The 14550-nt window shown below is 40.3% G+C and overlaps 1 protein-coding gene across 2 annotated transcripts in view; it reads right to left on the bottom strand.

The window, feature by feature from the left end:
• Positions 1–6347: 6347 nt before the first annotated feature.
• FGF12 (fibroblast growth factor 12) overlaps positions 6348–14550 on the bottom strand; it is a 390802-nt gene continuing 382599 nt past the window's right edge. For both annotated transcript variants that reach the window (XM_072618871.1, XM_072618869.1), the window contains exon 5: positions 6348–11360. In XM_072618871.1, the coding sequence (XP_072474972.1) occupies positions 11242–11360 (119 nt within the window). In that variant the 3' untranslated portion in view covers positions 6348–11241. The remainder of the gene's footprint in view (positions 11361–14550) is intronic.

The following is a 14550-nucleotide window of genomic DNA, read 5'->3' on the forward strand; positions in this document are numbered from 1 at the left end:
ATGAAAGTAGGTAAATAAATACAGAAGAAAAGTATTATAATTGGTTGAAGAGAATAAGTAGTACCCTATGTGTCTTTGTATTAAATAATAAGCCACTGTGGGACTCTCAGTGAAGTAATGAAGTATTCTATAGAAGTAAGACTACAATTTCAGTTCAGGATAATAGTTTCAGGGTATGAGTCAAGCTCTTGAAAAGGGTAGGGAAATGTTATCCTTCTCTCTGATCTTTTCACACCAACAGTAGAAGCAAAAAGTTAGGGAATGTCTGCAGCCCAGTGACCCAAAGTTTATGACAGCTTCAAGGAATGAGATCCCTTGTAATTTAGAGGAATGTTATCTATGGATTCAAGATAGACTTCTGGTAGGCAAAAGCTGTGATTTTACACTTTGTTACGTGTGTTTTTCATATATGTGCCTTATTATGACTATTTTCTGAATTAATTCTTTCTCTGGACTATATGTTTTCCAGACTTTTGTGAAGAAATATTTTGTAACAGTTGTTTCTGCTACACCACTTTAGTAAATATATTTGTTAAACGGTGATTATCTATTGACTGATAATAAACTGGAAATATACTGGCTGGGGCTCATGATCAACCGAACCAGAAACACTCATTCTCATGGTAGTTAACTCAAAAAGTTATAAGAAAGTTGTAGTCAGCTGTCCTCTGTAAACCAAGCCAACCAAATGTGAGTGGGAGTTGGGGGAGATGCTCCTCAGGGGATGCTACATGATGCAAATTTCTCCAGGTGTCTGCCTCTCTAAGGTTTTAGGAACTACAGAGACTCTCTTTGTCTCTGCAGACTTTTTTCTTTGTTTTGTTTTGCCCAGATTGAAGTACTTTCTTTCTCTTTGCCTACCAAAAACAAACAAGCAAACTATGAAGCTGAAACCAGGTACCAGGGGGCTATCCCTTTGGACAGTCACATTATCTATGTATATCTCTCATACTACTCTACACACCAGTAGAATGTCAGATCTTTGAGGTCTGGGAGAGGTATCATTTTTCATTTCTTTTTCATCCTTGTACCTTAGAACAATGAACAATCTATCCTATATATTGAGTGAATGTTTGTTGCACTGATGTCTTGTTCTCAGTAGCAATTCAATAAAACGAACATTTAGGAATTCTGTCAGCCGCTTCTTAGTTCACATAATGAGTGGTAGGTGTTTGCTGAGGCATATTAGTTGGTTCTTTTGGTATTAAATGGCCCTGCTCCAAACAAACACATTCACACACACAGCTCCCCCCCTCACACACAGACACACAGACACAGACACACACACACACACCACATACCATAGAAATGGAGCCATTTAACTGTATGCTGTACAATGTTGGCTTCAGGAGAGCAGTTCTCAGTCATGTGGGAGGCACAAAATATGTGCAACCCCCTTTCTATATTAACAAGCTGTGTGCCTGAAGAAGTCACCCACACACCACTTAGAATTCTGAGCTGCATTTTTCCAGCAGCAAAGTCACTTTGAATAAGGGGTGGTGGGCAGAAGGAAGGATATGTGTGTGTGTGTGTGTGTGTGTGTGTGTGTGTGTGTATCTAACTACTATAGTACAATGAATAACATATGTTCTAATGAAATGGTAAAGGCTGTTCGGAAGACAGTGAATTTTAGGAGTATAATTCTGGAAATTAATTGACTAAAATTCCACGAGGGCAGACCATGTCAGGAGGGGTCAGCTAAATGCTTCACTGTCAGAACCTCAGTTTCTTAGTGGAGGTATAGGGCTAGCCCTATCCTCCTTGATTAGTCAGGTTCATCCAGGAAATCAATGTATGAAGGTACCAAAAGTTTCAGATCATATCCCTGGGAGGATAGACAGGCATCCACAAGTTGGGCATTGCTCTCTGAATTATGGAGAGGGAATCTTTCATACAAGGCTGAAGGTGTTAGAAGTTAGGATGTGTGAGTACAAAAACTGAACAGCAGTTTCTATTAGTAACTGGTATTCTAATGCAGCCTCAGTAAAAGCAGGTAGAGGAATATTCCCCTCAGTCCCTGCCTTTGCCCAGGGGTTCTTTTTCTGAAGCATGGACTTAGCAGGAGTACTTCTCTTTGGGGCTGACCTGCTTTTAAATCTCTGGTATTTTGGACTGCTGTCCTTGGGAAGGGAAGATAATAAGCATTTCTCAGTAGCTACTAGGTAGCAGGCGCTGTGCTAAGTGCTTTACAAATACAATCTCTTTAGAGTTAAGCAAGTACTATATTAAATTACAGCCACATTTTTCCTCTTGAGCAAAATTCAAAGTTTCACTGTCAATCTGTAATCGTTCAACAGGTATTGATTTATCTGTGCACATAGAATGTCTCCCAGCAGAATATAATCTTGTGCTAATTTGTTCTTAATGGCCCCCCAGACAGTAGAGGACCTGACACAAATGGGGTGCAGTAGATGCTTAATGGATTCAATTTCTTGTATCCATTGACTTTTTCCCCATTAACATAGACTACTTGCCTCACTGATGTGGACTCTTTGCCCATTTTTGAAACGAATGAAAAGTAAATTGATGATCTTGTTAAAGTGGTAGATGTTGGCTTATTATAAAATTAGCTCATGTTGCCTCAGGACAGAGTGATATCTCCTATTCCTATATTCCTGACAAGTTTCCCAGTAGAGATTGGGTGACTGATGACTTCTTGTCAAGGCTGTTCTTAAGAGGTTTCCTGTCCACATCCCTTCCAAGCCTGAGATTCAACGATCAATGTCTCAAAAGGCTACCAAAGCTCCTGGGCTGCTTTATGATACTGTTGCCATAGATTTCTGAAAATGTACCTAAAAAAGGCAAGTACCTAGACTTCTGGAGGTGGAAGGAGTATTTCTTTTGGTTGCAATCTGACCCTGTACCGCAGAAACACTTGCTGACCCAACTAAAAAATAGTGAATTATCTCAGTCATTGAGTTCCTTTGCCCCTGAACTTTCTTTGAAAAATGGCATCACTTAAAGTCAAATTGGAGAAGTAAATGCATATCCAAACACAGCTGGGGGAGGGGAACAGGTTTTGACTTGCCATCTACTACTGTTCATATACCTAATTGTATGTAATTGGGTGGTTTCTGGTCTTTGAGATTTTCTTTTACCTTTGGTTTTTACTTTTTTTAATGGCACCTGAACTTAAAAATAATAAGAATACTTTGGACAACTGAATAAGTCCAATGTTGAGAAAAAATAACCTTTTTATTCATTGTATACACTTAAAAGAAGAAAGAGCTAGAATGGACCCAGATCTCTTAGTCCAAACCCATGATTTTTACAGATGAGGGAAATGAGGCTCAGAGTAGTAAAGTGGTTTGTTTAAGGCAATCCAGGTAGTAAAAGATAGAACTGGAACCAAAAGGCCAAAGTCATTATATACTTTCAATTCTCTTACATGGAGATATGGATAAGGAATCCCTTTAATATAGCTGTTGCTCCCTCTGTAATAAATATAGAAAAGAGAGGATAGGAAAAAGAAGGACAGTTAGATTTGGGGAGCAGGAAAAGGCAGAAAATTTGTCAGCAAATAGAAAGATGCCAAATCAACTCTACCCTCATAACAGCTTGCTTGAGACAGTTACATGGATCTTATTAGCTCCAGTGGAGTCATGACAACCTGATTTCAAATCCTGCCTCAGATATTTACTAGCTTGTGCATGTCAGTCAATTAACTTGTAATAAACACCTGCTCTGAATTAACAGCTTGGGATATAAAGGAAGACCAAAAAAGTAAGGAATGCCTTCAAGGACCTCACAATCTCACATCACAGAGAAAGAATATGGGGCAAGAGGAAGCCTAAGGACTGCAGCCATGTGGGAAATGATGGGATCATTGGCATAGGAACCCTTCTTCAATGGGGCAGATCTCACAGGTACCCTCTCCAACCTCCAATCCTTCAGCAAGAGAAAGGATCCCCAATTACAGGAGGAGATCCAAGGTCAATGGGATTGTACAGTTCAATGGGAAAGGAAGAGTGTAGCCTTCAGCAACTCATTTAACTTCCCCACACCTTAGATTCTTCATCTGCAAAATGGAGAGAATCATAGCACCTACTTCCCAGAGCAGCTGTGAGGATCCAGAGAAGTGCTTTGCAAACTTATTATTTTCTTATTAAAGCTGAACGAGTAACTTCATGCATTTTGTCTCTGCATAGAATTGTGACTGTCTTATTAGGAGGTTCATGGACACAAAAATGGTTAGAGTCCTCTCCTTGTAGAGGGAAAGGAGAGAGTAGAGTACATTGGGACAGGATACTGGAGTCAGTCTGAGGCACCAAGAGCCAATCCCAGCGAGGTAGCATACCAGAGGTGGTACCTTGGACAGTTCCTTTCCTCTCTGACCATAGCTTGCTCAGCTGTGAGATGAAATGTTTGGGCCAAATACTCTCTAAGCTCTCTTTTAGCCCTAAACCCTGTGATTCATCCTATGACTGGCTCATAATGTATCAAATAAAAACTTAAGAGTTGATATGCAGAAGGAAGGATTTTTGTTTTATTTTTTAAAAATGTTCTTTTTGTTTATTTTCCTTTTGCTTTTTATTTTAAGGATACCATCAAGAAAGCAGAAGTGAGGAGGTTCAGTCAACAACTCCTACCACTTTGCCACCTGCCTTGTCATTCAGTCACAGCTGGATAATTAATAAACTTTAAAGACAAAGGAGAACAAGAGATTTACCTTTGCTCAAAGGAATGCTTCCGCAAACTTCCACTGACAACACCAAGTCTTAGGCCACATCCAAGTTTGGGAAAATCTACACTATTTTCATGGAGGCAGCTTCACTGAGTGGCTAGAAACCCTAGACATGGCTTGTTTTCCGCTGGTAGGGTGTGTGTGCACAATTATCCCCAAATCTATGAACCCTTTCCATGACCAAGGAAAGTTTTTGTTATTTGGAAGAACTTGTGAATTGTACCTTAGCTGACCATTAGCATCAGTGGAAAACTAGTGTCAAAAAAGGGAAATCATGGATTCATCAAAGTTACGAAAAGAAATCAACAACAACCTGATACAAAAGATGGAGGGTAAGATTAGAGTGCTGCTTTTGATCTTAATATGAGAAGGTTAGCTGGATTCAAGTGTCTTTGCTTTCTTATTGATTCAGAAAATAATAGATACAGGGGATGGGGAAGAACGACTGGTCATTGACTTGTCTATCCACCTGCCTTCTAAATAATGCTCACCAGAATATTGTCTTATCCTAGCCAATTTTCATACAGGGCTCAACAGAAAGCCCTTAAGCCCCCAGTGCTTTGGGGAGTGGAAGAACCATTCAATAATGATTCTAGAGATGACAGTATCTTTACTTCCACCTGCCCCCATCTTTATAATCTTGGACTTTGAATGGATTTTCCTGCAGAGATTTAGACAATGGACCTTTGTAATGGGTCCATCATTCAACAAGCTTTCAATGGGAATGAGGGAAAGAGCTAGGTCCCTTTGTAATTTTTCTGGACAAAGAAGCATTGCCCAGATATTTTCCAATGCTAAATGAAATCGGTTTCAAGAGATTGTTTCACAACTTAACTCCCCTTCCCCATCAGTTCTGGCATTACTTTAAATGTCATGAGGTTTCACATAATGAGCCCATCTATGTGATCTGGGGGAGGCAATTCTTTTATAATACTTATGATATGAGCATTTCTACTGCTCTCAAAGGTTTGCAAAGTGCTCTGCCAAGTGAGGATGCAGGCCAGGGAAACTTAACATGGTTCTGCACTCAGTTGACACTCTGTCATCCTCCTGACCTAAGCAAAATCAACTGCCCCAGTGATGGAGCTTCCAAAGAAAACCAGGCAATGAAATGCTGACAAAATGTCGGAGTTTAGGCAACCTTAGAATTTGTCTAGACCAATTCATTCATTTTAAAGACTAAGATTATAAAGGCCTAAACTATTAGCTAGCTAGTACCACAGTGAGAATAGTGGTATCAGAGTCGGGCTGAGTGTTGGCGTAGACATTTACTAGCTGTGCGAGCGTGGATAGGTCACCAAACCTGTCTCTGCCTTAGTTTCCTCATCTGTAAAATATGGGTAACAATGACATCCATCTCTCAGGGTTATTGTGAAGATCAAATGAGGTAGTCTTTCTGAAGTGTGTTGCAAAGCCTACAATTGTGTAAAAAGGTTGACTATTGGGATTAGCTGTGAGAGGGTCTTTGAGCATTAGTTGTCTTTGTTACCCTGACAGTGGCTCTTTCTTGTGAAGAACATTATGGACAAGTGTCTTCATGGGACATTTTCCTTGGGAGATGGGGGAGATCCTTTGACTTCATGAGCTTCCCCTCTTTCCACTTTGCTCTTAGGCCAGAGATAGAAACGTCAATATTTACAGGCAATAAAACATTCAACCAGACTTTTTTTTATAACATTAAGTTTAATGCAAGCATTTGTGATTACCTTTCAAATCAATTTGCTAGCCAAGCCGAAGCTTTGTTTTCTGAGTGTCAAAAACCCTTGTTTGAGTTTACAGGACAAGCGGTGACTGTTAGCCATAGGCTTACATTGGACAATCTCCAGAAAGGGAGGGGGAGTGAAACAGCCTGTTAGAACATGCTCCCGTACATGCGCTGTCAAGTCTCCTTCATTTCACATTGTTTTTGGCTTCGTCAAGGGGTCTGTACCAGGAAGTATTGCTTTTTAGGATAAAGATAACATTTTAAAAATAAAAAATAAGAATGCAATTCCTCACCAAAGAGCAGGACCCAGAATTACTTAAGTTCTGAAGGAGCGTGTGCTTTTTTGTTCAGTGTCCCCTACCTGTTTCATGTTTATTAGAAAGTGGCATGTTGAGCTATCAGTAGAAATATACATTTATATATAAAGTTTTGCATTCAAATCTCTTGATTCTTTGATATACCTATAACTAAAGACCACAAATCAAACAAATAAAAAACTCTATATAATATATCCTTATTTCAGATGCATGTATATGTACATATATATTTGTAGAACAATCCACCTTTTTTTTAAATATGTTCCTGTTAAAAAATGCTATTTACACATTTTGGATAGAGGAGGCATTTAAGCCTTTGGGATGTGGTTAGGAACGAATGAGCATCATTTGGGGCCAATGACATAGAGCAAGAAAACTCTGAAACAAGGGAATACCATGGACAACCTCCTCTGAGAACGTAAGGCGTATTGATGAGACTAGAACGTGGAGAGATAAACAGGAGGGTTTCAATCACTGGGCACACAGTTGGTGAGACTAGACATCACATCATGGGGGTAGTCGTGCTGGGTCAAACACTCCGCATTTTCTAACTTTCTGAGGATAAGAAACCAACTTTGTCCTCCTCCTTTGTTTCCATCCTGTTGTGCCATCTCCCACTACTAGCAACTTACTCATCATCAGCACGATTTATATCAGCCATGGATCCAAAAATAGTCCCCATCCACAAAGAGTTTGGCTAAATGTGCTGGTGCTTCTAAGCTAGGTGTTCAGATTCAGAGACCCCAGACAAAGCCACATTTATTACTGAGCCAATCTGTAGAAGGTGAGAGAGGGGGTGGGCATGTATTATGGGAATGGATGCTGGGAAACTCAAACAAGCAAGTCATCATCTAACCCAATGCTGTGGCAACCATCTAACTTCTCTGGTGTCCCATTGTCTTCCATCACCCCATAAACTTTGAATTCAAAATTGTCAATTACATTGTGTTTTCTCTCAAAAACTCCAAATAGCACCTTTAAGCATGGAGGGTATCAGCTATGCCTGATCGGAATTCTCTTGTGAGTCTCCCAGCGTGTATATGTGTATATGGTTTTAATCTCCATGGGTTTCAACAATGCTTCAATGGAGTGTCTAAGAATGCAGGGATTCCATTGAACACAGTCTGATGCCACATTGGGATTGGACTGACGAATGGGAAAGAAAGAAGGAAAACTAGGAAGCCTGTAAATGACTGTCTGAATTCAAGTATGGGAGAAAGAACTAGAAAATAAACTATTTTGGTTTTTTTACAAAAAGAAGATTGTTTTAGTTGGAGAAGTAGTTGGGTGGGTGGGATTTTTGTGTTTGGGAGCACACAGAAAAGTGGACGGAGGTGGATTATCTACAATTCAACATCAGCACAAGAGATGAATTGTCTCTTTTTTATTTCTTTGCCAATATATTTTTCATGACGACATTGTGTGGGCAGCAGCTGCATACACTCCTGACACTCCCTTCCACCACTAATCCTCAGCCATTATGTAGGAGGCCCCTCATTCCTGGTGTGCAGATCGCTCAGGTTCCTGCACAAGGGGGAAAGGGCACCTTCATTTCCAAAACAATTTACTGAGCAGAACATTTATTTCAAGTTACTGAGAAAATAAACTCTAATTTGTCTCCTCTTATTACTGTTCTACTTATACTAGCCAAAGAACAACTAACAGTTGCATCTTGGCTCAAATATACATGACATGGAGTAGACAGCATTGCGGTTGGTTTGATCTCTATGGTGATAACTGAATTCTCTCTTGATCTTACCTCTTCATAATAAAAAGGGATGAAATCAATCTTGCCCCTTAGGCCTTTATTACTATTTTCCATTTCACTCTGTAAAATGCCCTTTTTGCTTGCTTTCTCATTATTCTTTATAAACTCTCAGAAGCTCAAGTAGAGAAGTACAGAAGCTCAAGTAGAGCCCCTGCTATCGAGTCCAATCCCAATTCTGGAAAGCCTCCTTCATCATTTCAAAGATATTCATCCTTAAGAACAATCATCTGGTTACCTGGTGCTGTTAAAAGCACAGATACAATTGAGTTGAATGGAACAGAGCAAAGAGGAGTAAGGTCACATCTGGAGATCTTTCCACTGTAATTTTCCTATGAGAGCAACAGCTAGAGTTGAGTGTTTTTATATGCCATTTCAGAGCATTCAGCCTTAAAATTGTATTGCCCAAATCCAACATGCATAGCCTTTGCTCTTACCATGTAAGGACTTGATCTTATTATGCCATTCCATTTTTGGCCAAGCCTTGATGACATATATGGTGAGAGGGTAGGGGGCAGCTGTACAGATTTAGCTTAGCAAATGAGCCACTCATGAATGGTTATGATGAGTGGAAGCAGGTGTTTACAGCTAAGAAAAGGGAGGTAACATTCAGGGCACATGGCAACCCATCTCAAAGTCATGATCCTTGTAACACCCAGATGTTTGGTCAGCAGGTGGAGGAACTACAGGTTTTGTATTGGAAAGAGTCCATGTGGGGCAGTGAAGTTGTTTGTAAACTTATCTGCTCCATCTTCTTTTAGTAAGAGTTGCTAAAGCATCATATGTTGTCAGTCAGGATACAGTGGAAAGAATACTACATCTGGACTCTTGCCCCTGGATTTAAATCTATTTATTGTCATTTTTGATCTGGATGAAATTGGGAAAGTTGAAATCTATCTCGGCTTCAATTATTTATCTAGGAAATAAGGAGGTTAGACTTAATGACCTCTGAGGTTCTATCCAATTCTAAATCTGTAAACCCAGATAAGTGTCCCTCCTCTCTATCTCTCTCCCTCTCTCTGTCTCTCTCTGTCTCTGTCTCTCTGTCTCTGTCTCTCTCTTTCTGTCTCTCTCTCTGTCTCTGTCTCTCTGTCTCTGTCTCTCTCTGTCTCTCTGTCTCTGTCTCTCTGTCTCTCTCTCTCTGTCTCTCTCTCTCTGTCTCTCTCTCTCTCTCTCTCTCTCTCTCTCTCTCTCTCTCTCTCTCTCTCTCTCCCCCCTTCTCTCTCAGATATCTCTCTCTCTCTCTCTCCCCCTCTGAGATATGAAGCAGCATTAATTTCTCCAGGGACACTACACTGTGTTATGCATAATTAGATAATCCATTTCTTCTGCAGTCATTTCCTTTCTTCCCTTCTTCATCACCCAACCACACTCTAAGATGCTAACCTAGGCATATACCATATAGCACTAAAGATGTGGTTTTTGTCCCCACAAAGAGTCCCTAAACTTAGCCCTGAGAACATAGTCCAGACTGTGTGGGAATCCTCAGACTGTTTGTAGCATTGAAGGTAGTCAGGAGAATTAGTGACTCTATAAGGGGTTCAAGAGATAGCTACATCGCCAGCCAGATGATGGTCCAAGAAGATGAAGGGCTATATATACCTTTCTTCCTGATGACTCAACTGACACTGGGTAATGACTTGTGTGTGTCAATTTCAGGCAGGGGGGATAGGAATGAAGCCCAATTTCCCTTTTACAATGTGCCAGGACTTCTGTCCCATCTTCAAAACTCCATTTTCATATTTAATCCTGGATAAGCACTCTGATATGGGCGACTCATCTCCATTCTTGAGAGTTTCCGCAAGATAGGAGATGAATAAAATGGTTATTTAAAATAGCGAAAGTTCAAGAGGGGATTTTCAGTGTGACCACAAGCATATCCAAGATACCTTTTATCTTATAACAGTGACTTTTGTAAAATGGCATTTTTTAAAAGACCCCATAACAAAGCCTGTGAAAATTGGAAGGAGCTTTCAGTCCTCAGTATCTGAAACTTTTTGTTCTCCTGAAAGACTGGTGTCAACCGAGACCATTAGACATCCTTAAGGTTGTCCTTCCACCTGAAACCTTCTCCCATGATACTGCTGATGAGGAATCATCCACCATTCTCTGGTACTACAAAGTCCAGGACAGAATGGCCTGAGTGATGGGGCAGGGGGAGGAGAAGGGAGCTTTCAGCAGGCATTTGAGAAGCTTTAACAGAAAACAAAAATCCACACATTTTCAGGCTTCTTAAAAAGATAGGGAATTACAGAGACAGCCACAAAGAGTACAACAGAAACACAAAAGCAGCCCGTCCCCCACTTTAGGGCTTTTTGTAGCAATTCAAGCGGTCTGGGGTGGTGGGGGTAGTGGAGAACCTCAGGGGTGAGGTTCATTTCTCCCAAGTCCTAGCTTTTTATGGTAGCATCTTTATGAAAATGATGCAGGGCGCTACCTTTCCCCTCTCCCATAATAGAGTGAAGGGTTTGCTTAAAAATGGTAGTGGAGACTAGATTTATTAGCCATTTTCCTTCACATTGCATGTGTGTATGTGTATGTGTGTGTGTGTGTGTGTGTTAGTGTTTGTGTTTCTACAACATTGCAACAGGCAAGATTGAGGTTGAATTTCATCATCTTCCCCAAATACAGATTTTGTATTCCAAATCTTAACCTCTAAGTCCTGCCTGGTCAGTGTATTATTGTCTCCATGGGTACTGGGAAGGGATGGAGTGCCAGGGACAGGGGAGGGAGGAGGGGAGGAGTGTGCACAATAGGGAATCATTCTCAGCTATGTGGAATCCTGATTCACCACTTTCCCTCCGTTCATCGTCGGTGTCCCGGAACTTTTCCTGGAACGTCCTTGCTTTTCTCCAATTTCATGCAACGATGGCTCTCTGTACATGCACACTGGAAATAGAAATTTCAAAAATTAGTTTTTGATGCTTTAAGAAGAGTCGACTCTTTGGTCACAATTGGCATGTGGAGCTTGGCTTTTGAACTTTCTATGTCCCAATCACCTCTGATCATTGATTATACAGACCTTGCCCACGTCTTGCTTCCCACCACAGCCTTTCAAGTTACCTTGAGCTACAGCTGCAAGAAGGGTTCCGATCGTTTAGAAGTAAGGCTTGAGTTGGTTTTTTTTTTACAACTTATACCTTACATACATACACATGCACATACATATTTCTGCACACATATGAGTGCACACACAACCAGAGCTATAACATTTATAGGATATTAAGACTTATCTTAAGTCAGGGGTTCCTTTTAATTTCTGTAGACAGCATTCGGAAAAGCATAGGTGCTTAGTAGATGCTTATTGTTAATATCCATATCAATCAAAATAAAAAACAATTGTACTAGGAAGTTAGACTCTGAGTAACTCAAAACTAACTGCAGGTCTTCGAGGACAGTTCTTCGGAATGACCTTCCTCTAATGACAAGAGTGGTGTGGATGACTTGGGGACAATGGTGCTGCTGGTTTGGTTTGTACTTGGTCGTTGTACCGGTTGTAGGCATTTAGACAAAAACATAGGTAATGAACTCAGTTGGATCAGCCCTGGAACATCGATCAACTGATTGGAAACTCTGAAGTACTGGCATTGTAATCACATCTTATACACAGATGGAATCAAAACCTCATCAATATTTACAATGAAGTCCATGTTTATGTCTATAACATTGGGCTGTGTGGTACAGGTTGAGGCCAGAGTCCTAAGCAAATTGTTAAAAGTGGGTATTTTTGTCACCTCTCCCTTGCTTGAAGAACCTTCCTCTGTCCCCTACTTCCTGTTTCCACTCATTTGGTATCCTCCTTTCTACTACGGGTTGGACTACATGGCCAGTGTCATCCCTTCAGACTCTCACATTCTATGATTCTGTGAAAAGACTGAATACTTTTTGAGGATACTCTGTCTTTCCCCCTCTACCACCCAAATCAAGGACAACATTTACATATGTGAAGCATTTAATAAAGGGTTGTTGAAGCAGATAGATGGCAGCCCTTAACCTTGATCAGAGCCTCCCCTCCCTTCCCGCACCTCCCAACATAGCCCTTTCACTCCAAAATTACACATTCTCCCCATAAACACTAATTTTGGTGCTGATTAGTCAGATGAGTGACAGCCTTGGCTCTCATTTCTATAACCAGCATGGCTCCAGGCCTTCATAGACTAATCTAGACCAGCAGACAGGAAGAGGTACCTGTCATCTGTCCAGTCTCCTCCAAATACTTTCTAGCCTTTTATTCGGTGCTTGATTTTCTGATCAACATTACCATTAATTCTTAGAAAGACATGGCTGTCCCCTGCCCTGTAGCTCCACTCAGTTTTGAAGTCTTTGTCTACCTGGATCAAGGATCCCTGGAACACTTCCATGTCACAGTTATTCCCGTGGTGCCTCTACCCCACTTTTGCCTGTTCTACTCTGGAATCTACATTCTATTGTTTAAAAACTGCCTTTTAGAATACATCTGCATTTTTCCTAGAAATTTTACATTTGTAGATTATGTGTCTATCTATCTATCTATCTATCTATCTATCTATCTATCTATCTGTCTGTCTGTCTGTCTGTCTGTCTGTTTATAGATACAGATATATAGGCACAGATATCCATATGTGTGTATTACATGTGTACATGTGCATCTGTGTGTAGTAGTAGTATTCATCTTCTTTGTGCATCATTTTCCCCCAACAAAAGTCTTATCTTTAACACACAGAATTATTATTTTTTTATTTGTATCCCTAGTACCTGGTACATGGTAGGTGTTTCCTATTTTAAGTTTAGTGAAGTGGGACCTTGATCATTTGATTAAAATAACCCTTTTAAGGTATAAAGGAAGCTTAGCCTTATTAATCTTAAAAAATATCTGAGCATATTTCCTCATCATAAAGTGGAGATATTAATTCTTGTATCACCTATGTCATAGATTGTTGTGGAAAACAAAAAACACTCTATCATTCTTCAAACGCCATTTAGATTACAAGCTATTAGCAGCATTAGGATCATGAGGACTCATTTTTCACATGGTAGAGTCATTTGGGTCAGAGTAGTAAACCTGGACTCTTCCAATACAGTCATTAGGAGTAAAGAATCCCTCTTTGTGCTGTGTGCTATCCAGTACACAAGATAGCATTAAGCAATTGTGGGTTCTCATAACTGTGGGGAGGCTAAGGGTGTGGGATAGGGGAGTCAGATATTAAACACCACAAATATACAATCAGAGAGCATTGGGGTAAACACAGGTCAGGCATTTGGATTTTTGAAAGTTTGACATTTACAAAATGGGATTCACGATGTTGGTGTTTCTGTCCAAATCTCCAGATGACTACAAAAAACCAGACATTTTGTGGCAGATTTTATGCCCAGAAGTCAAAGAATTACCAGTCATTCCAAGGTCATGAAATGAAATGAATCTTTCAGGCCATACACAACTATGCCAAGGGGGATGGGAAGGTTAGTCAGTCATTGACAAGGGAAGCTCAGAGATCTTTGATTCAGCAACTGAGATGCACAGGAGCTGGATAATTCTACAATCTGATGCTTTACTTAATGCCATTAGAGGAAGCATTAAAAGCTTAGGAAACTTGAAAGGCTGTGTTCTGGAAGTTTCTTTTTCTCAGCTGACAAGTCATGGGTTTTCCCAATGATATTCCCCAAAGCGTATGAAGTGGGGTAAGGTGAATGAAGACTGAAAAGGTAAATTGCAGTTAAGATTGTAAAGAAATTAAATGTCAGTCAGAAGACTTTATATTTTCTCCTGGAGGCAATAGGGAGCCACTGAAGTTTGAGTGGGGAGGGGGCTGTGTGTGTGTGCGTGTGTGTGTGTGTGTGTGTGTGCGTGTGTGTGTGACATGTTCAACTCTGCACTTAAGGAAGATCATTATGGTAGATGTTCCGAGGGTAGACTAAAGAAACAAAATCCTTTAGGCAGAGATATCAATTAAGAATCTTTCCAATAGTTCAGGCAAAAGTGATGAGGTCCTGAACCAATGTGACTGCCATGTTAGGGAAGGAAGAGATACATTGGATTTATTTTTGTGTAGGTGGAATCAACAAGACTTAGCAAGTGATTGACTATTAAGACAAGGGAAAG

The sequence above is a fragment of the Notamacropus eugenii genome, chromosome 6, assembly GCF_028372415.1.
Source record: "Notamacropus eugenii isolate mMacEug1 chromosome 6, mMacEug1.pri_v2, whole genome shotgun sequence".
NCBI lineage: Eukaryota > Metazoa > Chordata > Mammalia > Diprotodontia > Macropodidae > Notamacropus > Notamacropus eugenii.